This window comes from Oncorhynchus nerka, linkage group LG24 (genome assembly GCF_034236695.1).
Source record: "Oncorhynchus nerka isolate Pitt River linkage group LG24, Oner_Uvic_2.0, whole genome shotgun sequence".
Lineage (NCBI taxonomy): Eukaryota > Metazoa > Chordata > Actinopteri > Salmoniformes > Salmonidae > Oncorhynchus > Oncorhynchus nerka.
The window spans coordinates 47,582,879-47,610,111 of record NC_088419.1 but is presented as its reverse complement, the minus strand read 5'-3'; the positions used below and the strand labels follow the sequence as shown (position 1 = coordinate 47,610,111).

Below are 27,233 nucleotides of genomic sequence, written 5' to 3'. Positions count from 1 at the left end.
AGGAGCAGCACTATAAGGAGGAATGGACATGGGAGGACATTCTGGACAGCAAGGGATCCTACATATGGGAGGAGATCCTGGCTGGAAGGGATCGCCTCCCATGGGAACAGGGGAGTGGAGGCAGTGGAGGCAGCAGGAAAAGGGAGCCAGCGATTTGAGGGAACACGGCTGGCAAGGAAGCCCGAGAGGCAGCCCCAAAAATGTATTGGGGGGGCACATGGGGAGATTGGCGGAGTCAGGTAGGAGACCTGAGCCAACTCCCCGTGCTTACCGGGTGGGGCATCGTACTGGTCAGGCACCGTGTTATGCGGTGGAGCGCATGGTGTCTCCAGTGTACGTTCACAGCCCGGTACGTTACATCGCAGCTCCTCGAATCGGCCGGGCTAGAGTGGGCATCGAGCCAGAAGGGATGAAGCCGGCTCAGCGCATCTGGTCTCCAGTGCGTCTCCTCGGCCCGGGTTATCCTGTGCCAGCTCTGCGCACTGTGTCTCCAGTGCGTCTGCACAGCCCAGTGCGTCATGTGCCTGCGCCCCGCACGTGCAGGGCCAAAGTCACCATCCAGCCAGGACAGGTTGTGCAGGACCTTAGTTGGAGACCTCTAGTGCGCCTCCACGGCCCGGTCTGTCCTGTGCCTCCTCCGAGGACCAGGCTGTCTCTCCGTCTCCTCCCTCCATGCTCTCCCTCCAGTCAGGAGCTGCCAGAGTCTCCCTCCAGTCAGTCGCCCTTCACCCTTTACTCCCGCCTGTCCGGAGCTGCCGGAGTCTCCCGCCTGTCCGGCGCTGCCGGAGTCTCCCGCCTGGCCGGCAGCGCCGGAGTCTCCCATCTATTCGGGGCCCGCTGCGAGGATCCCCAGTCCGAGGTCAGTGGCGAGGGTCGCCGCTTCAAAGGCGCCACTTAAGTGGGCCAAGACTATGGTGGAGTGGGGTCCACGTCCTGCGCCAGAGCCGCCACCGCGGACAGATGCCCACCCAGACCCTCCCCTATGGGTTTAGGTTTTGCGGCCTTAGTTCCTTTTTTATGTCTCTATTTTAGTTTGGTCAGGGTGTGAGTTGGCGTGGGCATTCTATGTTTTGTGTTCTATGTTTTCTATTTCTTAGTGTTTTTGTTGCAACTTGCAAAACTGTTTGTTTGTCGGTTTGTTGTTTTGTTCAGTATTCATTCTTTATTAAATTATTATGAATACGTACCACGCTGCACTTTGGTCCTCTTCTCCCGACGACAATTGTTACAGTTACAATACATTCACTTCATTACAATAAGCTGCCATGTCTTTAACATGAAACAATAACGCAATTACACCATCATTTGATAATTTCCTCATTATTCAGTTGAGGTATTAATCTTTAATTGATGTCGGAGATGCACGGTGCCAAACGCTGCATAAATGTTTTACATATGACTATCAACGTGTAACTGTTTTAATCATTGCGGACTGTCGCCTACATTTGACATAGCAAAGATTGTTCAGAAGTCAGTGATATAGGGAAACTGGTTGACAATTACATTGGTAGATGTTTTTATGATTTTTTAATGCTTTTCACAGATGGATTCAAGGACCCAGGTAGTGAACGCACAGGAGCGGGTGTTTACAATTCTGAATTTGGTGTACAAATATGTAGAAGACTAACAGATGAACTGTCAACACACTCAGTTGAACTGTTGGCGATAGTAGTTGCCCTCCAGTGGGTGGAGGATGTACAACCTAATTAGAATTATAGTGTGCTCAGATTCTCTGTCTGTATTGAAAAGTTTATCATCAGGAAAATCTAATATGAATGATCTACTATTGGAGGTATTAATGTTATTATGGAGAATTGAGACAGAGAAGTAGTGAGATTCTGCTGGTTCCCAGCACATTTGGGTGTTGAAGGGAATGAAATTGTAGACCAGTTAGCCAAAAGAGCTTTGAAACGAGATATAATTGATATTAATGTTCCACTGGTTAAAGGTGAGGCCAAATGTAAAGTTAGAGCCATTTTGATATGTGCAACCAGAGGAAAAGAAACTGTGCAACTGAAAAAAACCTCTACACCTCCTTTACGCCACACACAGAGACTCTACCCCACCCTCCATTTGGTAAATCTGACCATAATTATATACTCCTGATTCCTTCTTACAAGAAAACACTAAAGCAGGAAGTACCAGTGACTTGCTCAATACGGAAGTGGTCAGATATACACAGATGCTATGCTACAGGACTGTTTTGCTAGCACAGACTGTAATATGTTCCGGGATTCATCCAATGGTATTGTGGAGTATACCACCTCAGTCACCGGCTTCATCATCAAATGTCGTACATATCCCAACCAGAAGCCATAGATTAAGTCAACATCTGCAACGAGCTAAAAGCTGTTGCTTTCAATGAGCGGGACACTAATCCGGACACTTATAAGAAATCTCGCTATGCCCTCAGACGAACCATCAAACAGGCAAAGCGTCAATACAGGACTAAGATTGAATCCTACTACACCGGCTCTGACAGATGTCAGATGTGGCAGGGCTTGCAAACTTTTATGGACTACAAAGGGAAACCCAGCCACGAGCTTCCCAGTGATGTGAGCCTACCAGACGAGCTAAATGCCTTATATGCTCGTGTCGAGGCAAGCAACACTGAAGCATGCATGAGAGCATCAGCTATTCCGGACAACTGTGTGGTCACACTCTCTGAAGCCGATGTGAGCAAGACCTTTAAACAAGTCAACATTCACAAAGCTGCGGGGCCAGACGGATTACCAGGACGTGTACTCAAATCATGCACGGACCAACTGGCAAGTGTCTTAACTGACATTTTCAACCTCTCCCTGACTGAGTCAGTAATATCTACAGGTTTCAAACAGACCACAGTCCTTGGCCCCAAAAAGTGAAGGTAACCTGCTTAAATGATTATACCTGAAGTGCTTTGAAAGGCTGGTCATGGCTCACATCAACACCATCATGCCAGAAACTCTAGAACCACTCCAATTTGCATACCGCCCCAACAGATCCACAGATGACGCAATCTTAATCGCACTCCACACTGCCCTTTTCCCACCTGGACAAAAGGAATACCTATGTGAGAAAACTGTTCATTGACTACAGCTCAGCGTTCAACACCATATTGCCCACAAAACTCATCACTAAGCTAAGGACCCTGGGACTAAACACCTCCCTCTGCAACTGGACCCTATACTTCCTGACGGGCGGCCCCGGTGGTAAGGGTATGCAACAACACATCTGCCAAGCTGAATCCTCAACACTGGGGGCCCTCAGGGGTGTGTGCTTAGTCCCATCCTGTACTCCCTGTTCACCCACGACCGCGTGGCCAAGCATGACTGATCACCGACAACGATGAGACAGACTATGGGGAGGAGGTCAGAGACCTGGCAGTGTGGTTCCAGGACAACAATCTCTCCTTCAATGTGAGGAAGAGAAAAGGGCTGATCCTGGACAATAGGAAAAGGAGGGATGTCCTTGTCCCATCACACTCTAGCGACTCCTGTGGCGGGCTGGGCGCATTCACAGTGACTTTGGTCGCCAGTTGTACGGTGTTTCCTCTGACACATTGGTGCGTCTGGCTTCCGGGTTAAGGGAGCAGTGTGTAAAGAAGCAGTGTGGCTTGGCAGGGCCGTGTTTCGACCTTTGTCTCTCCAGGGTCCATACGGGAGTTGCAGCGATGGGACAAGACTGTAACTACCAATTGGATATCACGAAATTGGGAAGAAACAGGGGTAAAAAGTACAACAACAACAACAAAAATTCTACAGCTGCACCACCGAGAGCATCTTGACCAGTTGCATTACTGCCTGGTATGGCAACTGCTCGGCATCTGACCATAAGGCGCTACAGAGGGTAGTGCGTACGGCCCAGTACATCATTGCGGCCAAGCTTCCTGCCATCCAGGACCTACAGTTGAAGTCGGAGGTTTACATACACCTTAGCCAACTACATTTAAACTCAGTTTTCACAATTCCTGACATTTAAACCTAGCAAAAATGCGCTGTCTTAGGTCAGTTACCACTGTATTTTAAGAATGTAAAATGTCAGAATAATAGTAGAGAGAATGATTTATTTCAGCTTTTATTTCTTTCATCACATTTACAGTGGGTCAGAAGTTTACAAACACTCAATTAGTATTTGGTAGCATTGCCCTTAAATTGTTTAACTTGGGTCAAACGTTTCAGGTAGCCTTCCACAAGCTTCCCACAATAAATTGGGTGAATTTTGGCCTGTTCCTCCTGACAGAGCTGGTGTAACTGAGTCAGGTTGGTAGGCCTCCTTGCTTGCACACGCTTTTTCAGTTCTGCCCACAAATGTTCTATAGGATTGAGGTCAGGGCTTTGTGATGGTCACTCCAATACCTTGACTTTGTTGTCCTTAAACCATTTTGCCACAACTTTGGAAGTATGCTTGGGGTCATTGTCCATTTGCGACCAAGCTTGAACATCATTTTACTGTCTCATGATGCCATCTATTTCGTGAAGTGCACCAGTCCCTCCTGCAGCAAAGTTAAACTGTGATTTACCACACACTCCCGCACAGTTGGTGACGATATGCACCTTTAACTTTTGTTTGCGGACCACCATTATATCATAGAAGAAGAACAAGAAGAGGAAGCTAGCTAGGGATTATTGTTGACATTCTGTCGTACTTTCATGTCTAACTAACGGAATTAAATTATTGGAAATGATTGCGATTCTATTGATAGGTAGTAAATAATTCTAATATCCATATTAGTAGCATCTTTTTTTTTTAAACAGATGAAACTTCGGTCTGATTTAAAGGTAAGGATCCACGATCTAGCTAACTGTTATAGCATGTGTAGCTAGCGTTGATTGCTAGCTAACGTTAGCAACGCAAACTATGCTTGTAGCTAGACTCGAGGCATGTCATAATGTAACGTTAACCAGTAAAGATTCCGACCCGTACGCTTGTTTATAGCTGCATTGGGGTCGGGTAGATTTCCTGTTTAGATTAAGACACCACGGAGTCGGCGCGAGATATGACTCGGAAAACGTAATTTGAGAAATAGCCTTCTCATCCCTGGATTACAATTTGCAGTTGGGATAGTGTGACAATTCTGTGTACAACGCGATTTCTCATCCCTGGATTGAGGTACGTTTTGTGAGCCACATCTCACGCCATCTCTGCAGTGTTTTAAACTAAGGAAGTATGTCCAAACCCAGTGCAATTTTAAGCAAGTGTAGAGTCAAAATATATTCTGGCTTCAAATGTAACAGTTGCCTAATTGTATTTTAGCGTGCTAATAATGGGAGTTTGCTTCATTGGGTATGTTTAGAAGGCTTTGCAATAGTTTGCGAAACAGGTTTGGACCAGATTTTCCACTTTGCCACTGTGTTTATGTTAGCAAGATAGAGGATTTGTGACTAGCATAACATTAGCTCGTAAACACTTGCCAAATGAAGATCACCAAAGGCAAATTATAGTTTGGCTAACTAAATAGGTTGTCATCCAAGAAGGCCATGTGCAGTGTTGGGGTTAAAGCGTTACAGTAATAATATAACTTAGTTATTGTTCCAGTTTGAGTAATAACACTGATAAATAAATGCTACTCTTATCATTCCCTTCCTATTACAGTTATTGTGATATTTGTGATTAATATTCCCTCTCTGTTGGAGCAATATTTAAAAATCCCCTTGCCCCAGATTCTAATTGTTTTCGTCCTCACCAAGTTCCTGATTACGCAGGCACGCACTACTAGTGAGGGAGATGAAAAATGGCAGAAGCATCGAAAACATTGACTTTATCAGCATGGAAGTACTCCCATTACTTCGATTTGGTAGGACAAAGTGACAAGAATATTACTGTAAACTGTGCCCAGGTGAGAAACTACTTGAAACACAATTTCCAATCTCTTGAAGCACCTGTAAAGGCAACACGCCAACACATAATTTATAGCGAAAGACCCCTGAGACCTGACCACTGTTGCTGAAGATGATTGTAGGCCTACCTCATCCAAACAGTTAAGGCTTGATTTTAATCTTTCAGTAGGACAGGCTGTAACCCTTGGAGAGCTGAACAAGCTTGTAACTGGGTATGTAGTAAGGGAAATGCTGCCCTTATCCATGTTAATTTAAGCTACTTGTGCTGGTGTATAGGCCTACATAATTTTGACATTGTTTTACTCCCAGGGAGTAATATGTAAAGGTATTATAAACTGGGTGGTTTGAGGACAGAATGCTGATTGACTGACAGCTGTGGTATATCAGACCGTATACCACAGGTATGACAAATCATTTATTTTTACTGTTCTGTTTACATTGGTAACCAGTTGATAATAGCAATAAGGCACCTCGGGGGTTTTGTGATATATTGCCAATATACCACAGCTCATGGCTGTGTCCAGACACTCCTCGTTGCATCGTTCATAAGAACAGCCCTTAGCCGTGGTAAATTGGCCCTCCCTCGGGCCTTATTGCTTAAATATATAACGCTTTTTGAGTGCACATGATAGCATATTTCATGGGCATTAATTACTATTTATTACACGACTGCTATTTTCATGCTAGCAGTCGTGCATGTCACAGTCACACAGTACAGTAGCAACATCATTTGATAAACTACAACAAGACAATAGATTTCAGGCATTCAGAGCGTAAATTTTCTTCTGCAGTTTGCCTTATTTTACTGTTAAAGTATCCTGTCATTGTTATACATAGATGCCAATTTTGTAAATTTGACATTTATCTCAGGTGGGCTTAAAGGGTACAGTAGCACCAAAAACACTACCTCTATACAGAATGTAAATGTCAATAGAAGCATTGTTCAATAGGATCAATACTAACTTTGCATTATATTTTAGTCTATAGTGTGTATTTAAACCTCAAACCATTGGTTTCCAAATATTTTATGAGTAGACTTTGTTATTCTGACTTTTTCCCACCATAAATCACTGTTGTTCTAATTAAGCCCAGTATGCACCTATTAAGCCTGGTTTGCATTGAAACACATGGGGATAGTGTGTTGATATCTCTAATATTCAATGAACCTGAGCGTAAATATGTTTGTTTTTTTGTTCAGATTTAAGTTGATTTAAAACACAAGAACTACAGTTATATTATGCATCTAGCCAAAAAAATAAATCTGATGAATAGCAATTATCAGTTTTTTAAAATAACTTTAGGGGAGATTAATATAAATCTAATTTTACATAAGAAATTACAGTTTATTAATTTTAACATTTTGGAAATGAATTGAAATAGATTATTTAAGAGGTCGGCTTATTTGTAACACCCATGGGATAAAAGGAAAGACAAAGTACGAAAGGCAGGGCCTGAAGTTATTTATAAGACTTCATACTAAGTCTTTTCTCAATACTCTTTTGATGAAGATTTTAAACATGTATCTTGGTCTGATGTGTATAAGGAGCAGAATCCAGATGCATGGAGTATTTGTAAAATTATTCTTGCCAATTGTTGACAAACAGTCTCTTAACAGGTGCATAACTTTGAGAACTGTTAGAGAGCCCCCTGGATCGATGATGAATTGAAAAATTGTATGGTTCAAAGAAATTATGCTAAAAATCAGGCAAACAAGTCAGGCTGCTCAGCTGATTGGTTGAAATACTGCCAATTGAGAAATGTTGTGAAAAGACTTTGGAGCATCTTAAATGATATTATGGGCAGAAAACCCAATTAATCTCCATCGTTCATTAAAGTTAATGGGTCATTTATAACAAAACCTTTTGATATAGCTAAAATCTCAATGATTATTTCACAGGTAAAGTAGACAAACTGAGAAGTGAAATGACATTGAACTGTGAACCATCATATTTGCGTATTGAAGATCTAATAATGAAAGAGAGGGATTGTGATGAATTTGTCCAAGTTTGTGTGGAACAGGTGGAAAAACTATTGTTATCCATCAGTAATATACAGTAAGCTACCAGGTATAGACAACCTAGATGGGAAACTATTGAGAATGGTAGCAGGCTATTGCCACCCCTATTTTCCATGCATTTAACTAACATCTAAAGGAGAACGGGTGTTCACAGGCGTGGAAGGAAGCTGAAATAATTTCACAATCTAAAAATAGTAAAGCATCCTTTTCTGTCTCTAACAGCCAACCAACCAGTTTTCTGCCTGTTCTTATTAAATTGATAGGGAAGTTGTGTTAAAAAAAAATGCAGTGCTATTTTTCAAAGAAGTTAACTGCTGACTTTCATCATGCATATAAGGAAGGGCTCTCAACTTGTATTGCACTGACTCAGATGACTGATGATTGGCTAAATAAATGGTTAATAAGATGATACCAGTTACTCAGGAGGGAAAGGGGAAGTCAGATGTGTGGAAGACATTTGATGTTGTTATGGAAACTACTGGGGATCAAGAAAAAGGAGGGTATAGGAGCAAGTGCTGCATGATTATTGTGTGCCGAACAAATTTTTTGGGGAGGGGGGACCATTTGGAACAGTGCAAACAACACTAAATAAATTATAAGTGTACTAGAGAGTCTGTTCTATTAAGCCTACAGCTCGATGGTGGTTATACAAGGCTACGACTATAATAGTTATATAGTTGCCATGGCGCCCTAGTTGCAGCCTAAGCACAGAGCTCCTGTAAATGTGTAGATATTTTAAGTGTTTTTAATTGTTTTTTAATCAGCTATTTTGTTTTTGATAACATTGAGGTTTTATTGCATTTAGCTGGCGTTTTTGAGCCATGTATTTTAACTGACAGGTTAACACTTAGGCTTGGCTAGCTAGCTTGCATCTGGACAGTACAATCTTTTTTGTTTCACTTGGCTGCCAATTCCTGATCCTTTGAGAACATAATTTTAGGAGTCACTCATGCTGCCAAACATACCCACGTAAATCTGACTATCCTACCGATCCTTGACTTCGGCGATGTCATTTACAAAATTGCCTCCAACACTCTACTCAGCAAATTGGATGTAGTCTATCACAGTGCCATCTGTTTTGTAACCAAAGCCCCATATACTACCCACCACTGCGACCTGTATGCTCTCGTTGGCTGGCCCTCGCTTCATATTCATCGCCAAACCCACTGGCTCCAGGTCATCTATAAATCTTTGCTTGGTAAAGCCCCGCCTTATCTCAGCTCACTGGTCACCATAGCAGCACCCACCCGTTGCACGAGCTCCAGCAGGTATGTCTCACTAATCGCCCCCAAAGCCAATTCCTCCTTTGGCCGGCTTTCCTTCCAGTTCTCTGTTGCCAATGACTGGAACGAACTGCAAAAATCACTGAAGCTGGAGACTCATATCTCCCTCACTAAATTTAAGCACCAGCTGCCAGAGCAGCTCACAGATTACTGCACCTGTACATAGCCCATCTGTAAATAGCTGATCCAACTACCTCATTCCCCATACTATTATTTATTTGATTTATTTTCCTTTGCACCCCAGTATCTCTACTTGCACACTCATCTTCTGCACATCTATCACTCCAGTGTTTAATTGCTATATTGTAATTATTTCGCCACTATGGCCTATTTATTTTACATTCGGTACCCATTAAATCCAATCCAGACTTTTCAAATATTTTATAATAAAAAGTGTAGCTCCCTCCAGTAACCACAAGCACAACTGTTCCATGATTTTAACTGGCAGTTTTATTCTGTAGTTTTAGTCAGAAATGTCACCTTCCGTGAGAACTATAAAGTAAATGACAATACAGTTAAGCACACTCTTACAACTTTCTTGTCTTATGAGTAACTTATTAGCTTGATGTAACTCTGAAGTGCTTACATACATAAAAACAGTTTAGCCAGAGGTATAACAGTATCAGATTAAACGCATGAATAAAGAAAATACCTCATTGGCTGCTTATTACAGAAGGGAGGAAATCAAAAACAACACACTTCTTATTCCTGGCATGAATTCACGCTTCATCCTTAATTATTATAATGTTACCATCCTAACATACACGCTTCAACCTTTACGAACTACACTCGAAGACACAAAAAACCTAGCTGTGTGGGATTGCCGTCATTCCAAAAGTGTGTTGCTACGATAATAATCCCCGTTACAACAGTTCTTAGCCATGTAGTTCCGCTTGTCTTACCATTCCCCCCGCATAGTGAACACGTAAACAATTCAAACAAAAAACAACAACATAGACTGACAGGTTAATTGTCAGTTACAAAAAGTAAAGTCGTACAACTTCACATGAGAGATACATTTTCCATTTTAGCTTCACTTTTCCTATAAAAATAGGGCAGTATATGTTAGAAATGTCTAATCCTTCCAATTGTTACATGACTGTTCAGAATCTGCAGAATATAACGATCCAATAGGCTGAATTAAGAAAGGTGTCGTTAAATGATTTGCTCCATCACACAAACGCATAAAAGTACACACACCAACAGAATAAAGAATGTTTATTCAAATAGTCATTAATTGATAGAAAAGCTAAAACCAACTACATTAATCTGAGACATACTCTGGCAGTGTGCAGTATTAATGACCAGTAAGCTCAGACAATATCCATAATGACTATAGAAAGTATGAACACTTCAAGACCCTATGGTCAGATGTCTTTTCCTAAAGGCGGCATGGTAAGTAATGGAATTGAAGTTGGGAATAATGGGAATAATAAATAGTGTTGCTGTGGACACTGGATAATCTGGCTAACACACACACATATTTAACATAGCTGTGATACTGCACTTATGTTACTCAGTTCAGGTAGCATTCAATGTCCTGCGTTTGTGTTAACCATGGCAGCCAGCATTGCAAATAAAGACATTCGTAGAACGATAATCAACCTCTTTCTGTGGATCCTTTCCCCTTAATGTAATTTTCATGTCAGCCAGGCCAATCTTTTAATATAAACACAATTTATTTAGCGCTTTAGTTGAGCAAAATAAGTAGTGTTGCTCGGTTGACAAGGCAATTGAAAGAGTGCCTGAGTCGTGCAGAAAAATATCAATGCTTTATCCTCGAGAGAACAAGTTGTTGTTTCCCTGACTGCTACCTACAGTATGGCTGCTACTCAGAAATGCTATAGCCTAACAGTAAATGAATAGATGACATTCACTGCAATTATAAACCTGTCTCCAGTATAACGCTACATACACAGACAGACCCACTGTGGATCTTTGTAAAATAAATCTGTATGAAAAGGCATCCCAGGTCTGTTTTGTCAACGGACACAACTTTGACCCTTTTCAGGAAACTAGGTGTATGTTACGGGTCACTACTTCACAGGAGAGCCATTTGAACGTAAACTTATTTTTATTTATCAAAATTGTTTTTTGGGCAGAAATGCCTTCTGTAAATACAAATAAAATTGTTAAATTATGAGCCTAGTTAGTTTAGCCACAGAAAAAGGGAGCAACCTTCCCACTAGCCATGATTGGCTGAGATAATGAGTGGGATGGACATGCCAAGAGATGAGTTTGGATTTGTCTGCCATATAGCACGCTTCTGTCTATTTGAGCTGGTCAGTATGTGTAGGTAATCCTGTCTAATGCGACTTTAAAATGTTTTTTTTTTATTGTGTAGTAAAACTTAACAAAAGACTTCTATGTAAGTGTCCATTTCAATAGAATGTCACTGCAAAAACGGTTTCAGAGCACTCTTGTCTGAGTGGGACAGAGCGCAGAATACCTGATTTACCAATGCTCAACACCCGTTGAATACGGCTGGTGTCAGTAAACGTCGGCAAAAAAGCATAATTAAATTGTTGCCAGTAGCACAGTTAGTCACCAACACTCTGTATAACATAAAAACAGCCTAACCAGCTCTGCTAGGGTGAGTAAAATGGTCAGAGTTTGGGTGGGGGCTAAAGCTTAAGATGATTCTCATGGCATTGCACACGGTCAGTGTGAACCAGAGTGACTTGACACAACAACGGGCCAGCCAAGCAAGCTGTACCAACAAAACGGAAACAACACAGGACGTCTTATTTAACGAAAGGGGTTGCAGTCTGCCGTGAAGTGTTCATCCATGTATACAGGTAAGAGTCTAGCTACAGTTTCAGATATTATACGTTTCTAATTTTGTCAAAGTTGTTTTCATTGCAAGTTAAAGCTTACTGTTAGCTAGCTAGCTGACGTTATAGATGGCTGGCTCGCAAGCTAACATTCCGTTTATGATCTGTGTGTAGTAATGTTATCTCAGAATGCCATTTCACATTACTAGTTATAGCCTAACTAGCTAACATTGAACCTATTTGGTTAACCTTTAGCTAGCTATGACAATCGGTTTGTATTGCTAGTACTCTATGGATTAGGATTATGGTTAATTGTTTAGCTTGCATGTCTAAGCAAAAGACTCCACTTCGCCAGATGATTACATGACCCATCAAGTTAGCCAGGTGTGACTGACGGTGATTAAGGCTATCTATTGTATAATAATGCCAAAATATTTGTATCTGGAATTTGTCTTTCAGCATCAGTAGAGAATGGTCTAATGCCTCCCATCAAAAAGAGAGCTGGTCCAAGCAAGCACAGGTTACAGCTGAAGCATGAGGACTTGCAGCAAGTTGTGAACTTCATCAACAACTACACAGAGGACAATGCAATAGTATTACCAGGATGCCACCCAGGACGCAAACGGTGGAAAGCTGCTGACATCCCATCCCATGTGACAAAAGCAGTGACGTGGCGTATCGATGGCAACACTTGGTATGTAAAGCATAAACAACACGTTTTGATTATTTAATTTATCTCCAACATGATTGGCACTACTTTTATTGATCTCACATATTTTTTTTTGTTATTTCCTGTTTTACAGCTTCGGTGCTCTGGAGCCTGGTGTTGTCACCAAGGAGCGTTCGTACTCCGTCGGGAACATGTTTCAGCTGCTCCACAACGCTGACATCCCTCCTCCCATAGATGGTCTGCCTGTACAAGCACCACCTGGACTGGACACAGCTAGACAAACTTATCTTTTTGAGAAGATCAGGGAGTTTTGTGACTAAGAGGCTATTGACATCACACGCCCTGCACCAAAGTCAAGGGCAGGACAGAATCGGGCTCTCCGAATATAGATTCCCTTGTTCATGCGTGGTTCGGACGGATTCCCAGTCATCAGCACTATCTGCAGTGCCTCTATTCAAATGACTGTGATAAGAAGAATGGTGCCGGAGAGGATGGTTGATGTTTTACGTGCTCCTAACCAACTGTGTTATTTTATTCGTCTTTTTGCATTGTTTGTAACTTATTTTTTAAACTTATTTTGTACATAATGTTTCTGCTACCATTTCTTATGACCGAAAATAACTTCTGGACATCAAAACAGCGATTACTCACCACCAACTGGTAGAAGCTTTATCCTTTAATGAGTCCGACGAGAATGAAATACTTCTTTCCCGGGAACGGGCCCAAATCCCCGTCATTTGCATGAAGAGAAGAAGAAAAAGGGGGCGGAGGTCGGGCTGCCTTCTGAGAATTCGTAGGCAAGTAACGCTGAAACATGCATGAGAGCATGTGTGATCACGCTCTTCGCAGCTGATGTGAGTAAGAACAGGTCAACATTCACAAGGCCGCATGGCCAGACGGATTACCAGGACGTGTACTCCGAGCATGCGCAGACCAACTGGCAAGTGTCTTCACTGACATTTTCAACCTCTCCCTGTCTAAGTCTGTAATACCAACATGTTTCAAGCAGACCACCATAGTCCCTGTGCCCATGAACACTAAGGTAACCTGCCTAAATGACTACCAACCCGTAGCACTCACGTCTGTAGCCATGAAGTGCACACTATTATCCCAGAAACCCTAGACCCTCTCCAATTTGCATACCACCCTAACAGGTCCACAGATGATGCGATCTCTTGCACTCCACATGGCCCTTTCCCACCTGACATAAGGAACACCTATGTGGGAATGCTATTCATTGACTACTACACCTGAGACTTAACACCTCCCTCTGCAACTGGACTTCCTGACGGGCCACCCCAGGTGGTAAGGGTTAGTAACAACATATCTGCCACGCTGATCCTCAACACGTGGGCCCCTCGGGTGTGTGCTTTGTCCCCTCCTTTACTCCCTGTTCACTCATGACTGCACGGCCAGGGACGACTCAAGCACCATCATTAAGTTTGCCAATGACCTCCCGGCCTATAGGCGGAGGTCAGGGACCTGGCCGTGTGGTGCCAGACAACAACCTCTCCCTCAACGTGATGAAGAAAAAGGAGATGATTGTGGACTACAGGAAAAGGAGGACCGAGCACGCCCCATTTGGCATCGATGGGGCTGTAGTGGAGCAGGTCAAAAGCTTCAAGTTCCTTGGTGTCCACATCACCAACAAACTAACATGGTCCAAGCACACCTAGACAGTCATGAAGAGGGCACGACAAAACCTATTCCCCCTCAGGATACTGAAAAGATTTGGCATGGTTCCTCAGATTCTCAAAAGGTTCTATAGCTGCACCATCAAGAGCATTGCATTGGTTGCATCACTGGCTGGTTTGGCAACTGCTCGGCCTCCGACCGCAAGGCACTACAGAGAGTAGTGTGTACAGCCCAGGACCTCTATACCAGGCAGTGTCAGAGGAAGGCCCTAAAAATTGTCAGACTCCAGCCACCCTAGTCATAGAATGTTCTCTCTGCTACCGGAGCGCCAAGTCGAGGTCCAAAAAGCTTCTGAACAGCTTCTACCCCCAAGCCATAAGACTCCTGAACAGCTAATCAAAGGGCTACCCAGACTCCTCTTTTACGCTGCTGCTACTCTCTGTTTAATTTATGCATAGTTACTTTAACTCTACCTACATGTACATATTACCGCAACTAACCGGCACATTGACCCCCTTAATATAGCCTCATTATTGTTATTTTACTGCTGCTCCTTTAGTTGTTAATTTTATTTATTATTTTTACTTTGGTGTTTTTTTATTTATTAGTTTTTTTAAACTACATTGTTGGTTAGACCTTTTAAGTAAGCTTTTCACTAAGTTCTATCTGTTGTATTCAGCACATGTGACAAATAACATTAGATTTGTTTGATGTTAATAGTTAGCAATTAATACTTAACAAATGGTAGGACATTTCTGTTCTGTTTAATTCTGTGTTTCTGTAAAGAGATGGTTTCCTGCAGTTAGTCTGGGCGTATGGTCAAGTAAATGCGTTTTGCTAGAGATAGCTTGGGCTGACAATGACTTGGTGATAATTACCTAAAGTTGGCATTCTATAGACAAGATGTGGTATGTGTGTGACCCGAGATAGCCTGGAAGAGTTTAGAACAATGCCTCATTGTCTGATCATCCTGGCATCTGGGAAACTAAGCCGGGTTGGAAGAATAACAATATCCTTTGTAGATAACCAGGTGATGAACAAGGTGGCTTATGGGAGTTGGAACCAGCCTGACTAAGCATTTTTAGGTCCTATATAACATCAGTTTTTTTCATTATCAGTTAAGCACTCGGCAACGCGTGTGGGGTCGACGGTTTCATTATTGCAATAATTAATTGATATTAAATAAAAAAATAATTGTTTTTCAAGAAATGACTGTCTCTCTCAATACTGAATTTCCACGAGATGATTCTCCTAACACACATTGCTGCTACTATTATATATATTTTTATCCTGCTGCTCAGGGACTTTACCCCTGATTGTATGCTTATAACTACCTCATCTATCACTGATATTGTTCTTGTACATACTGTATATTATTTTCTTTATATTGACACTTTCTGATATTGCTACTATGCAAGTAAGCATTTGGCTGTAGCATTTACCCCTTCTGTAGAGACTCATCCACTTAGCAAGATGTGGCTGGGGGTTATAGAATTTTTTTCACATTACCCATTAATTTAGACAAGTCAAATCAAATTTTATTTGTCACATACACATGGTTAGCAGATGTTAATGCGAGTGTAGCGAAATGCTTGTGCTTCTAGTTCCGACAATGCAGTAATAACCAACAAGTAATCTAACTAACAATTCCAAAACTACTGTCTTATACACACAAGTGTAAGGGGATAAAGAATATGTACATAAAGATATATGAATGAGTGATGGTACAGAGCGGCATAGGCAAGATACAGTAGATGGTATCGAGTACAGTATATACATATGAGATGAGTATGTAAACAAAGTGGCATAGTTAAAGTGGCTAGTGATACATGTATTACATAAAGATGCAGTAGATGATATAGAGTACAGTATATACGTATACATATGAGATGAATAATGTAGGGTATGTAAACATTATATTAGGTAGCATTGTTTAAAGTGGCTAGTGATATATTTTACATCATTTCCCATCAATTCCCATTATTAAAGTGGCTGGAGTTGAGTCAGTGTGTTGGCAGCAGCCACTTAGTCTGATGACCTTGAGATAGAAGCTGTTTTTCAGTCTCTCGGTCCCAGCTTTGATGCACCTGTACTGACCTCGCCTTCTGGATGATAGCAGGGTGAACAGGCAGTGGCTCGGGTGGTTGTTGTCCTTGATGATCTTTATGGCCTTCCTGTAACATCGGGTGGTGTAGGTGTCCTGGAGGGCAAACCCCTACAACTCATCCAGAACGCCGCAGCCCGTCTGGTGTTCAACCTTCCCAAGTTCTCTCACGTCACCCCGCTCCTCCGCTCTCTCCACTGGCTTCCAGTTGAAGCTCGCATCCGCTACAAGACCATGGTGCTTGCCTACGGAGCTGTGAGGGGAACGGCACCTCAGTACCTCCAGGCTCTGATCAGGCCCTACACCCAAACAAGGGCACTGCGTTCATCCACCTCTGGCCTGCTCGCCTCCCTACCACTGAGGAAGTACAGTTCCCGCTCAGCCCAGTCAAAACTGTTCGCTGCTCTGGCCCCCCAATGGTGGAACAAACTCCCTCACGACGCCAGGACAGCGGAGTCAATCACCACCTTCCGGAGACACCTGAAACCCCACCTCTTTAAGGAATACCTAGGATAGGATAAAGTAATCCTTCTCACCCCCCTTAAAAGATTTAGATGCACTATTGTAAAGTGGCTGTTCCACTGGATGTCATAAGGTGAAAGCACCCATTTGTAAGTCGCTCTGGATAAGAGCGTCTGCTAAATGACTTAAATGTAATGTTAAATGAGGGCAGGTAGTTTGCCCCCGGTGATGCGTTGTGCAGACCTCACTACCCTCTGGAGAGCCTTACGGTTGTGGGCGGAGCAGTTGCCGTACCAGGCGGTGATACAGCCTGCCAGGATGCTCTCGATTGTGCATCTGTAGAAGTTTGTGAGTGCTTTTGGTGACAAGCCAAATTTCTTCAGCCTCCTGAGGTTAAAACTTGCTACCCTCTCCATTACTGTTCCATCGATGTGGATAGGGGGGTGTTCCCTCTGCTGTTTCCTGAAGTCCACAATCATCTCCTTAGTTTTGTTGACGTTGAGTGTGAGGTTATTTTCCTGACACCACACTCCGAGGGCCCTCACCTCCTCCCTGTAGGCCGTCTCGTCGTTGTTGGTAATCAAGCCTACCACTGTTGTGTCGTCCGCAAACTTGATGATTGAGTTGGAGGCGTGCGTGGCCACGCAGTCATGGGTGAACAGGGAGTACAGGAGAGGGCTCAGAACGCACCCTTGTGGGGCCCCAGTGTTGAGGATCAGTGGGGTGGAGATGTTGTTGCCTACCCTCACCACCTGGGGGCGACCCGTCAGGAAGTCCAGTACCCAGTTGCACAGGGCGGGGTCGAGACCCAGGGTCTCGAGCTTGATGACGAGCTTGGAGGGTACTATGGTGTTAAATGCCGAGCTGTAGTCGATGAACAGCATTCTCACATAGGTATTCCTCTTGTCCAGATGGGTTAGGGCAGTGTGTGGTTGAGATTGCATCGTCTGTGGACCTATTTGGGCGGTAAGCAAATTGGAGTGGGTCTAGGGTGTCAGGTAGGGTGGAGGTGATATGGTCCTTGACTAGTCTCTCAGAGCACTTCATGATGACGGAAGTGAGTGCTACGGGGCGGTAGTCGTTTAGCTCAGTTACCTTAGCTTTCTTGGGAACAGGAACAATGGTGGCCCTCTTGAAGCATGTGGGAACAGCAGACTGGGATAGGGATTGATTGAATATGTCCGTAAACACAACAGCCAGCTGGTCTGCGCATGCTCTGAGGGCGCGGCTGGGGATGCCGTCTGGGCCTGCAGCCTTGCGAGGTTTAACACGTTTAAATGTTTTACTCACCTCGGCTGCAGTGAAGGAGAGGCCGCATGTTTTGGTTGCAGGCCGTGTCAGTGGCACTGTATTGTCCTCAAAGCGGGCAAAAAAGTTATTTAGTCTGCCTGGGAGCAAGACATCCTGGTCCGTGACGGAGCTGGTTTTCTTTTTGTAATCCGTGATTGACTGTAGACCCTGCCACATACCTCTTGTGTCTGAGCCGTTGAATTGAGATTCTACTTTGTCTCTATACTGACGCTTAGCTTGTTTGATTGCCTTGCGGAGGGAATAGCTACACTGTTTGTATTCGGTCATGTTACCGGTCACCTTGCCCTGATTAAGAGCAGTGGTTCGCGCTTTCAGTTTCACGCACACCGAATCAGCGTATTCGTCAATGTTGTTGTCTGACGCAATACGAAACATATCCCAGTCCACGTGATGGAAGCAGTCTTGGAGTGTGCTCCGGTTGTGCTATTTAGAAACAAACAGGTGACTGACTCAACTGGTCTGGGGAACTACGATAAGCTTCATAATGTAAAATTATGTGACTGGTGAAATTAAGAATGCAATCTGCTTTATCTCCTGTATTGCACAAGTTGATTGCATGTATTTACTTAAATACATATTTACTTATTAAAATGTATGGGGAAAAACTTAATAGTTTCAATGGTATTGAAAAATCATCCAGTGGCTATTTCCAAATACCTTGGTATACGGTATACCGCCAAAGCCAAATTTGATGTCAATGCTAATATGCCAAAAAAATTGTACAGTTGAAGTCGGAAGTTTACATACACTTAGGTTGGAGTCATTAACTCGTTTTTCAACCACTCCACAAATTTCTTGTTACAAACTATATTTTTGGCAAGTCGGTTAGGACATCTACTTTGTGCATGACACAAGTAATTTTTCCAATAATTGTTTACAGACAGATTATTTCACTTATAATTCACTGTATCACAATTCCAGTGGGTCAGAAGTTTACATACACTAAGTTGGCTGTGCCTTTAAACAGCTTGGGAAATTCCAGAAAATTATGTCATGGCTTTAGAAGCTTCTGATAGGCTAATTGACATCATTTGAGTCAATTTGAGATGTACCTGTGGGTGTATTTCAAGGCCTACCTTCAAACTCAGTGCCTCTTTGCTTGACATCATGGGAAAATCTAAAGAAATCAGCCAAGACCTCAGAAAACAAATTGTAGACCTCCACAAGTCTGGTTCATCCTTGGGAGCAATTTCCAAATGCCTGAAGGTACCATGTTCATCTGCACAAACAATAGTACGCAAGTATAAACACCATGGGACCATGCAGCCGTCATACCGCTCAGGAAGAAGACACGTTCTGTCTCCTAGTGCTGTGAAAAAGTATTTGCCCCCTTCCTGATTTCTTACTTAAATGTTTCAGATCATCAAACAAATTTTAATATTACACAAAGATAACCCAAGTAAACACAAATGCAGTTAAGTGATTATTTGATTAAGGGAAAAAAGCTATCCGAACCTTCATGGCCCTATGTGAAAAAGTAATTGACCCCTAGACCTAATAACCGGTTGTGCCACACTCAGCAGCAACAACTGCAATCAAGCGTTTGCGATAACTGGCAATGAGTCTTTCACATCGCTGTGGAGGAATTTTGGCCCACTTTTCTTTGCAGAATTGTTTTAATCCAGCCACATTGGAGGGTTTTCGAGCATGAACCGCCTTTTTAAGGTCACGCCACAGCATCTCAATTGGATTCAAGTCCGGACTTTGACTAGGCCACTCCAAAACCTTAATTTTGTTTTTTTAAGCCATTCAGAGGTGGACTTGCTGGTGTGTTTTGCATCAATGTCCTGCTGCCAGAACCCAAGTGCGCTTCAGCTTGAGGTCACGAACTGATGGCCGGACATTCTCCTTCAGGATTTTTTGGTAGAGAGCAGAATTCATGGTTCCATCAATCACAGCAAGTCGTCCAGGTCCCGAAGCAGCAAAGCAGCCCCAGACCATCACACTACCACTACCATATTTGACTGTTGGTAGGATGTTCTTTTTCTGAAATGCTGTGTTACTTTTACGCCAGATGTAACGGGACGCACACCTTCCAAAAAGTTAAACTTTTGTCTTGTCAGTCCACAGAATATTTTCCCAAAAGTCTTGGGGATCATCAAGATGTTTTTTTTTGCCAAAAGTGAGATGAGCCTTTGTTATTTTTGGTCAGCAGTGGTTTTCGCCTTGGAACTCTGCCATGGATTTTTGCACAGTCTTTCTTATGGTTGACTCATGAACACTGACCTTAACTGAGGCAAGTGAGGCCTGCAGTTCTTTAGATGTTGTAGGGTAATTTTGGTAGGCCGGCCACTCCTGGGAAGGTTCACCACTGTTCCAAATTTTCTCCATTTGGGGATAATGGCTCTCACCATGGTTCGCTGGAGTCCCAAAGCTTTAGAAATGGCTTTGTAACCCTTTCCAGACTGATAGATGTCAATTACTTTGTTTCTCATCTGTTCCTGAATTTCTTTGGATCACGGCATGATGTCTTGCTTTTTGAGATCTTTTGGCCTACTTCACTTTGTCAGACAGGTTCTATTTAAGTGATTTCTTGATTCAACAGGTCTGGCAGTAATCACGCCTGGGTGTGACTAGTGAAATTGAACTCAGCTTTCCAAAAAATGTAATTAACTACAGTAAATTCATGATTTAACAAGGGGAGGCAATTACTTTTTCACATAGGGCCATGAAGGTTCGGATAGCTTTTTTCCCTTAATAAATAAAATTATCACTTAACTGCATTTTGTGTTTACTTGGGTTAACTTTGTGTAATATTTAAATTTGTTTGATGATCTGAAACATTTAAGTGTGACAAATGTGCAAAAAATATAAGAAATCAAGAAGAGGGCAAATACTTTTTCACTGCACTGTATATCCACAGTAAAACGAGTCCTATATTGACATAACCTGAAAGGCCGCTCAGCAAGGAAGATGCCACTGCTCCAAAACCGCCATAAAAAAAGCTAGACTACGGTTTGCAACTGCACATGGGGACAAAGATTGTACTTTTTGGAGAAATGTCCTCTGGTCTAATGAAACAAAAATAGAACTGTTCCACGCTACAAACGTATTTCCTCCAACGTTATAATGAAAAGGCTCCCCTCTGTCCCAAAACATGTTCTCTGGAGACTTGTGAGTGGAGTGCTGATGACATCGCCCACTGTATGCGCTTTCGGTAACCTGATTGTGTCCAGACTGAGGAGAAATCCGCACACAATGCATCCCTGACCAACTCCTGAAGTGGTCAGCCAGATCTGAACACAATCAGACCACAAAGCGACTTTTGTGCATCTAGACCAGGCCTGGGAAATGGCCAGCCCGGGGGCCATATGCGGCCCGTAGAATCATGCTCAGATCACATAAAGAATTTGCGATAGTAAAGTTTTGAAAACGTATTTGTTAATCAAATTAAAAGCCCAATGAATACTCTCCTTTGTGTAATGATTTAACTCCCACCGCTTGTGGGACATTTATTTTGAATGCACGTATAAATAACAACTGCACAAGGACAGACAGTGACTGACAGGCTGACACACACGTCACAGTTAGTAGCTAGCTAGAAATTGCGCAAAAGTGAGTTTTTCAGAAATTTCAAAGGAAAGTAGACAATGAATATAGGATGTTCCATTAAGAGTGGACATTTTATTATTGATATTTATTGAGGTATCAGGGAAAGCTGTGTGCTTAATGTGCAAAGAGAGCATCGCTGTCTTGAAAGACTACAACTTGTCCTGACACTTCCAGACGAAGCATGCAGAAAAATATAGGAATATGTCTTCTGAGCAGAGGGCAAGTGCATCCAAAGAGTTGCTTTCTCAGTTGCAAAATAATCAATGACTTTGCACAAAACTGCATTCAGCAAACAACGGAATTGCAATAGCTAGCTATGTACTGTCCCACAAAATTGCTAAACATAGCAAGCCATTCGCTGAGGGCGAATTGATTAAATAATGTTTAATTGACTCTGCAGCAAGACTTTGCTCCGACAAGAAAGATCTGTTTGAAAATGTTTCCCTGTCAAGACGAACAGTGACACGGTTTGTTGAGGACATCTTAGAGAACATGGAACAACAGTTGAAAGACAGGGTAAAGGATTTCACATATTTCTCCTTGGCCCTGGATGAGAGCAGGTGACAAGACGCAGTTGTTGATATTCTTACGAGGCATAACCCCAAACTTTGAAATGACAGAGGAGCTTGCTTCAGTGCAGTCAATGAAGAGCACAACCGCAGGGAAACATTTATTGGGGGAGGTTAATAAGTGTGTGGCAAAGCTGGGACTGAGTTTTGAAAACGTATCCAGTGTTACCACTGATGGGTGTCCAAACTTGACAGGAAAAAATGTGGCCTTTTGAAAAGGATACAAGATCAAGTAGCTGAGCTGATCCCAGATCAGAAAATAATTTTCCTGCATTGCATTATTCATCAGGAGATGCTCGGTAAATGTGTTCTGAAAATGAGCCATGTTGTAGATACAGTCACTAAAGTGGTAAACTTCATAAGAGCAAAATCTTTAAACCGCAGGCAGTTTGTCTTGCTGTTGGAAGAGACAGTCGGGTCATGCAGATCTCCCCTACCACACAAAGGTGAGATGGCTGAGTTTGAGGAAGGTGCATAAAAGGGTGTGGGACCTGAAGTCGGAGATTGCTGGGTTATTGCAAATGAAAGGAAAATATGTGGACTTCCCTCAACTGCAAGATAAAGAATGGTTGGCTGATTTTTGCCTTCACTGTGGACATCATGGCCCCCATGAATGAACTGAATTCCCAACTACAAGGGAAGGGCCTTTTTGCACATTCGATGTACAGCCTTGTCAAAGCCTTCAAGGGAAAATTGCTCCTCCTGACCCGCCAAGGAGGGGCCAATGAACGCACCCACCTTCTGACACTACTAGTCTGTTCCCTATCAGATGACCAATGGGAGAAGTATACATCGCTGATACGTGCTTTGAATGGTGAGTTTTCTCATCGTTTTTAGGATTTCAAAGTGTTGGAAAATGACATGCTGTTGGTTTCCTCTCCTTTCACCTTCAATATGGATAACGCTCCCACTGACCTGCAACTTGAGCTTATCGATCTTCAGTCTGATGCAGCGATTGGAGAACTATTCAAAACAATGTCACTGACGAGGTTCTATGCATTTCCAAAGATTAGGAGTAATGCCCAGAAGATGTTTGTACTGTTTGGGTCAACCTATGTATGTGAACAGACATTTTCAGTGATGAAATATAACAAGTCAAGGCACAGATCATCTCTTACTTACCTCTCAGCAATCCTGCGCATAGCGACATCAGAAACTATACCGGACTTCACTGCTCTAGTCAATGCCCATCAGAGACTTCACTCCTCACACTGATTGAGTAGTTTAAATGTAATGTTGAGCTCTCTTTCTTGTGTTTTTGTGCATACCCGTTAACAAGAGTTCTGTCCGTGGTGCTGAATGCACAGTGTACTTTTCCCTCCGTGTAGTTCATTGCATGTTTAATAATGAATGTAAGTGCCAAGTGTAGACAAAACCTAGGAGAGGAGAGGTAGTCTATAGGATACTGAATCTGAAGCAGCAAGAATGATGAGAGAGCGGATACTTGCACTTTCTCTTCAGTTACATTTTGCCTACCTTTTAGGAGTGGGACAATTTGCAGGCAGAGACAATAAATGGGTTATCAATATTTATTTCCAGAAAATGTAGTAGGCCTAAAGTATAGCCTAATCATATTAAGTTAAATTATTTAGAAAGATTACTGCACTGTGCTTCTTCGCCCATGCGGAGGGTTGTTAAGGGAAGGTATATTACTGAAAACGTTCAAAGTTTGCCAGTAAACTACCAGATTTTTGGTTTCTTTCAAGTTATGGGGGGAATGTATCTATCTATTGGCCTTTTGATTTAAGATTATCACAGGTGTCTAATTATCCCTGGCCCTTAGTGTGTAAAATGTTCAAATAAGATTTTTTTTAAAATATGGCATTCCAGAGCTTTAAAACATCCTAAATATAAACTATCAACTAGGTGAATACCATTGGTGTTTTATATGAGGGTTTCAACATGAGATATCCTTTTTTTTTTTACACACTTTTATTTATGTAAATTTGTCTTTTTTGTAAATGTTTTGGCGCCAAACTGGTGTTAGTTGTGAAAAAAGTAAATAGTTGGAAAGTTGAAAGTAAATAGTTGGAGTTCATGGAAATTATTCCATTGTTTATTAGAAAAAACAAATCATTAATTAGGCAATTTTTTTTCTTAAATCACATGGTGTATCCACTAGAAACTAATAGACAATATGGACACAGATATAAAAATGAATACTATATATCTGAAAAAAAGGTTATTAAAGTATAAATTACCAAAGTTAACATAGATTGCCAGAAATGACCTAGGTATTTGAACCCAGGTGTGGTGTGCTTGTTTTCTGTTCTGTGGGAGGCTGGGATAGCAGATGTAGGCCTACAGACAGTGACAAACCTGTGTTTCTGCGTGTGTGTACACTCTGCAGGTGTGAGAGCCGCCAGCACTGGGACAGTCCATCTGTGTGTCAGTCTGTGCAGGTGTGTGTCAGTCGACTGGCACAGCTCGGAATGCAAGATGCTGTTCTCCCTGGGGATGCTGATGCTGTCCGCCACACAGATCTACACCATCTTTACCGTGCAGCTCTTTGCCTTCCTCAACCTGCTGCCCGTCGAGGCCGACATCTCTGCCGTGAGTCCCGCAGACTGAGAGACGGACGGGCGCGTGGGTGGGCAGGCAGGCATGCATGCAGGAAGGCAGATAGACGGACAGATACACAAACAGACAGACGTGGTCTACAGACATGGACAGACTGACTGACTGACTCACTGGTTTACAGAAAACATATTTTGTCTCTGTGCTTGGAGCTTCTAGTTATTAACACCACCAAGTAGTTCATGATACGATTTGTATTCTTATTTCTCTTTCAGTATACATTTGACAACAAAACGGGAAACTTTGATGACCTGCCTGCACGGTTTGGGTACCGGTTGCCCAGCGATGGACTCAAGGTGGGTACAACAATGGTCTATATGTTGACTGTTTACATACCCAGTCATTTCACTGCCATTGACACAAGTTAAAGTATAACCATCATCAGAATATGAACGATAAGCATGGAATCCAATTTTCGGGGGCATTTTTTCTTGAGATAGTTTTTCTGAGATGGGCATTCTAATGTAAAACAAAAAAATGTGTAACAGAGTGAATTGATTATCAAAAATGATCACTAATGCATATACACTGAGTGTACAAAACATTAGGAACGCCTTCTTAATATTGAGTTTAGGGCTGACCTCAATTAGTCGACTGGTCGATTGTTTGGTCATTAGGCTGTTGGTCGACTGAGATTGTTTTAGTCGAACAATAACAAAATATATGTTTTAGTAGAGCAATAACAAATAAATATATATATAAAACAATTTCGGTCGACCAACTGCTTAACGACCAAACAATCGACCAGTCGACTAATATACAGTACCAGTCAAAAGTTTGGACACACCTACTCATTCAAGGGTTTTTCTTTATTTTACTATTTTCTACATTGTAGAATAATAGTGAAGACATCAAACTATGAAATAACACACATGGAATCATGTAGTAACCAAACAAGTGTTAAACACCCCATTATATTTTTTGAGTAAACAGAATGGCAACCGTATGTTTTTCATGTTATGTTCCTCATTCTAATCGAGTGGCATCCTCTGACTTCCACTCTTCTTAAATATAGACTGAACATCGAAACCAGCGTTTCCTGTGGAAAGTTTATGATGCGACACATGCCCATACAAACCAAGCAAAACTGGTCAAGCCAACCAAAACCAAGCCAAATTGAGGAAGCAAAACTGGTGTTAGACTAGGCCCTGTTTACTTTGGGGTAGCCTAATCACTGATCTAAAATAATAGATTGCTGTAGGTGATGCGTTGGAACCCCTGATTTCTCCTATCCAGTCATGTCAGATCTGTGACTAGTCCATGCTCTGGATGCAGGAAGGGGAGTGGCCTGGGAAAGTGGAGGGTGGTAGCTGGATTCAGCCTGCGTCTTTGGAGTGGGGCTGTGGCTATGTACACGTCTTTCCTGTGCGAAACATGGAGGGAGCTGAGGGTGAGGTCTCGATAAAGACTGGGAGCTAAGCTGGACCTAAACGGACTGACTGACTATCTCTGTGTTCTCATAGTCATCCAGTACATAATGACAGATCTCTTTAATGGTGAACTAATGCCCATTGCTCCTGACTATTTTAGGTGGTCTCTGCTTTTCTGAAAACTCGTCAAATAACTTATAAACAAAGTCGTTTTGAATAATTCTGTGCTGGTTTGAGCAAGATCATGCTGACCGATTTCCTGTCCACAGATCTACTGCCAAAATCTATACAACCAATCCATGGTGAAAAGTTACACATTCCTGTAACATTACCTGTGCTTAAGTCAGTGTGTGGGTATTTTCATCCCTTGTTGTTTTTGTCTGAGCCAGTGCTTGCATTTACAAAAGGACATTTTTTGGTAGCCTACTTAGAGACTGAACCCCATGCACTCATATTCTAGCCTGGATCATTACTTACATTTCAGCACAGCCCAGTAGCTGCTATCTATGCCACTGTGTTAGAGCATTGGTGCTGGCAATCCCAGGATACGTCCCAAATGACACCCTATTCCCTATATAGTGCACTACTTTTGACCAGTGCCCATAAGGCTCTGGTCTAAAGTAGTGCACTACATAGGAGAAAGAGCCATTTCCTCACAGCAGAGCAGAGCGAGGCCTGAATCCAGATACACTATATATCCAGAAGTATATGGACACACCTTCAAATTAGAGGATTTGGCCATTTCTGCCACACCCGTTCCTGACAGTTGTCTAAAATGGAGCACACAGCTATGCAATTTCATGGACAAAGATTGGCAGTAGAATGGCCTTACTGAAGAGCTCAGTGACTTTCAACATTGCACCGTCATAGGATGCCACCTTTCCATCAAATCAAATTGTATTTGTAACATGCGCCAAATACAACAGGTGTAGTAGCCCTTACCGTGAAATGCTTACTTACAAGCCCCTAACCAACAATGCAGTTCAAGAAATAGAGTTAAGAAAATATTTACTAAATAAACTAAAGTAAAAAATATAATAAAAAGTTACATAACAATAATGAGGCTATATGTCACGTTCGTTGTATGGAT

General features: G+C 42.4%; 1 protein-coding gene across 2 annotated transcripts in view; it reads left to right on the top strand.

Moving 5' to 3' along the window:
• Positions 1-4,610: 4,610 nt before the first annotated feature.
• The window catches only part of LOC115108055 (E3 ubiquitin-protein ligase RNF13), an 86,552-nt gene continuing 63,929 nt past the window's right edge, over positions 4,611-27,233 (top strand). The window contains exons 1-3 of one of the 2 annotated variants that reach the window (XM_029631973.2): positions 4,611-4,760; positions 24,547-24,749; positions 24,989-25,069. In XM_029631973.2, the coding sequence (XP_029487833.1) occupies positions 24,636-24,749; positions 24,989-25,069 (195 nt within the window). In that variant the 5' untranslated portion in view covers positions 4,611-4,760; positions 24,547-24,635. Of the gene's footprint in view, positions 4,761-5,003; positions 5,092-24,546; positions 24,750-24,988; positions 25,070-27,233 lie in introns of those variants that run through there. The other variant, XM_029631972.2, reaches the window with a different exon arrangement.